The sequence below is a fragment of the Leuciscus leuciscus genome, assembly GCF_965113295.1.
Source record: "Leuciscus leuciscus genome assembly, chromosome: 20".
In the NCBI taxonomy this organism is placed as follows: Eukaryota; Metazoa; Chordata; class Actinopteri; order Cypriniformes; family Leuciscidae; genus Leuciscus; species Leuciscus leuciscus.
The window spans coordinates 38,486,076-38,488,575 of NC_138744.1; the positions used below are offsets into that span (position 1 = coordinate 38,486,076).

Sequence of the window (2,500 nt, forward strand, 5' to 3'; positions counted from 1 at the left end):
GGCTTTAAGTGTAAAATACCGAACTTGTCCTTTAAATGGTTGTAACCGGCTCAAAGGAAGACGGGAATCAGGTTTTTGTCTCTTTCTCACCTTACAACTTGCTTGCTGAAAGCAAAAATGCTTCAAAATGCACATCATGTTTTATAAGAAAGTGACACGCTAGAGCAAAACTAGGGCACTATTTTTGGAATCAGCTTCTCAAAATGAGTAAATAATAGTATTGTATTTGTACTGACTTCTGTTGTGTCATACTGAGCTATGCTTTCATTAAGGCATTATTCAGTAGCTTTTACTGTCTTTGTGAAGACATTTGATCACACACACACACACACCTTCCTTGAGTCCCAGGGTTTGAGCAGGCGTCCGTCGCTCGGGCCGTTCTCCTCGATGGGAGGAACCGGATAGGAGAAAACTGCAGGAGGAGAACAGAACCTGTCAGAACCCACTCACACACACACGATGACAGTCACATGTGAGGCGTGTCAAAGCCACTGACCGGCCCGTCTGCCCTGCGCAGAGAACGGGTCTGCAGCCGGCGGGTTCATCACACTCGTGTGCAGCGCAGAATCCGAGTTCGTTCTGCGGACACACAAAACCAGACGGGTCAAATCCACATCAAAACAGGGTCAAAACTCTGGGATTTACTGATCCTGGTTTAAGATCTTTTATAAGACTTGCATAAACAAAATGAATACCATATATGCATACAGAACAAAACCATACAATCTCAAAATTAATCAAGCATCTCAAAATTGTTTGGCACAATTGACCATAATATAATCAGGCCTCCTTCCCTTCACCTCTGTACAGATACAACATTATCAAAATGATTCCGGTCCACATGGATACGCGGAAACGACTAAAAATTCTGTATTATGCAGCCAGACGAGTAATTTGGTGATGTCACGTTTGATCTTAACAAAAGAAAGATTACCCGCCTGCGCACATATATTCAAACACGCACATCTATAGACTAAACACACGCCGTCACCGTTTCACAGATTCACGTTTTTGAAGTTTACACGAAGATGATAATTATACCAAACGCTTCCACTAGAGGAACTTAGTCTCCAATTAATTTCCAATGCGCTCATTTTTGACCGCGAGAAGTATCATAACTTTTTCAGGACTATTTAACCTTTTCAAATCATATCCATTCACATTTTCAAAAAAAAAAAAAACTTCCAATTTTTCGGGGTCAAAAATGACAGAAGATCATTCACAACATTTTTAGACTTTAAGGAAAGATTCTGGGTGTGTAAGAACTGGACTGGTTGAAGATTGCAGATGTTCAAGAACCAAAAGCCTCCTCTAGTATGAGTGATCTGTAGAGAGTCGTCACCTGTTGAGCGCGCCGGTGGGAAGCTGGTGGAACATCTGGCTCTTGTCCGAGGGAAAGTTACTGTTCCAGTTCCTTCATGATTGACAAAAAACGCCTGTTACTTTCAGAACTGAGAGCAGAATAAAGAGGCGAGCAGCTTGAGAAAGAACCAGAGGAGCGATAGAACAGAGGAGCGAAAGAACAGAGGAGCGAAAGAACCAGAGGAGCGAGAGAACCAGAGGCGCGAAAGAACCAGAGGAGCGACAGAACCAGAGGAGCGACAGAACCAGAGGAGCGAAAGAACCAGAGGAGCGAAAGAACCAGAGGAGCGAGAGAACCAGAGGAGCGAGAGAACCAGAGCAGCGACAGAACCAGAGGAGCGACAGAACCAGAGGAGCGACAGAACCAGAAGAGCGAAAGAACCAGAGCAGCGACAAAACCAGAGGAGCAAGAGAACCAGAGGAGCGACAGAACCAGAGCAGCGACAGACCAAGAGGAGCGAGAGAACCAGAGGAGCGAAAGAACCAGAGCAGCGACAGACCAAGAGGAGCAAGAGAACCAGAGGAGCGAAAGAACCAGAGCAGCGATAGACCAAGAGGAGCGAGAGAACCAGAGGAGCGAGAGAACCAGGAGCGACAGAGCCAGAAGAGCGAGAGAACCAGAGCAGCGACAGAACCAGAGGAGCGAAAGAACCAGAGCAGCGACAGAACCAGAGGAGCGACAGAACCAGAAGAGCGAAAGAACCAGAGGAGCGACAGAACCAGAGGAGCGAGAGAACCAGAGGAGCGAGAGATCCAGAAGAATGACAGAACCAGAGGAGCGACAGAACCAGAGGAGCGAGAGAACCAAAAGAGCGAGAGAACCAGAGGACCGAAAGAACCGGAGGACCGAAAGAACCAGAGGAGCGAGAGAACCAGAGGAGCGAGAGAACCAGAGGAGCGAGAGAACCAGAGGAGCGAAAGAACCAGAGGACCGAAAGAACCAGAGGACCGAAAAGAACCAGAGAAGCGAAAGAACAAGAGGAGCGAAAGAACCAGAGGACCGAAAGAACCAGAGGAGCGAGCGAAAGAACCGGAGGAGCGAAAGAACCAGAAGAGCGAAAGAACCAGAGGAGAGAAAGAACCAGAGGAGAAAAAGAACCAGAGGAGCGAGAGAACCAGAGGAGCGACAGAACCAGAA

General features: G+C 47.2%; 1 protein-coding gene across 6 annotated transcripts in view; it reads right to left on the reverse strand.

Moving 5' to 3' along the window:
* The window catches only part of LOC309483431 (CREB-regulated transcription coactivator 2), a 32,415-nt gene that overhangs the window by 18,526 nt on the left and 11,389 nt on the right, over positions 1–2,500 (reverse strand). For 4 of the 6 annotated variants that reach the window (XR_014200563.1, XR_014200564.1, XM_082149254.1 and 1 more), the window contains exons 5-7: positions 1,343–1,414; positions 497–579; positions 333–412 (exon numbers count right to left, since the gene is read on the reverse strand). Coding sequence is in view for 4 of the 6 variants with exons in the window: in XM_082149254.1 (XP_082005380.1) it covers positions 333–412; positions 497–579; positions 1,343–1,414 (235 nt within the window). In the remaining 2 variants the exon portion in view is untranslated. Of the gene's footprint in view, positions 1–332; positions 413–496; positions 580–1,342; positions 1,487–1,586 lie in introns of those variants that run through there. The other 2 variants (XM_082149255.1, XM_082149252.1) reach the window with 2 other exon arrangements.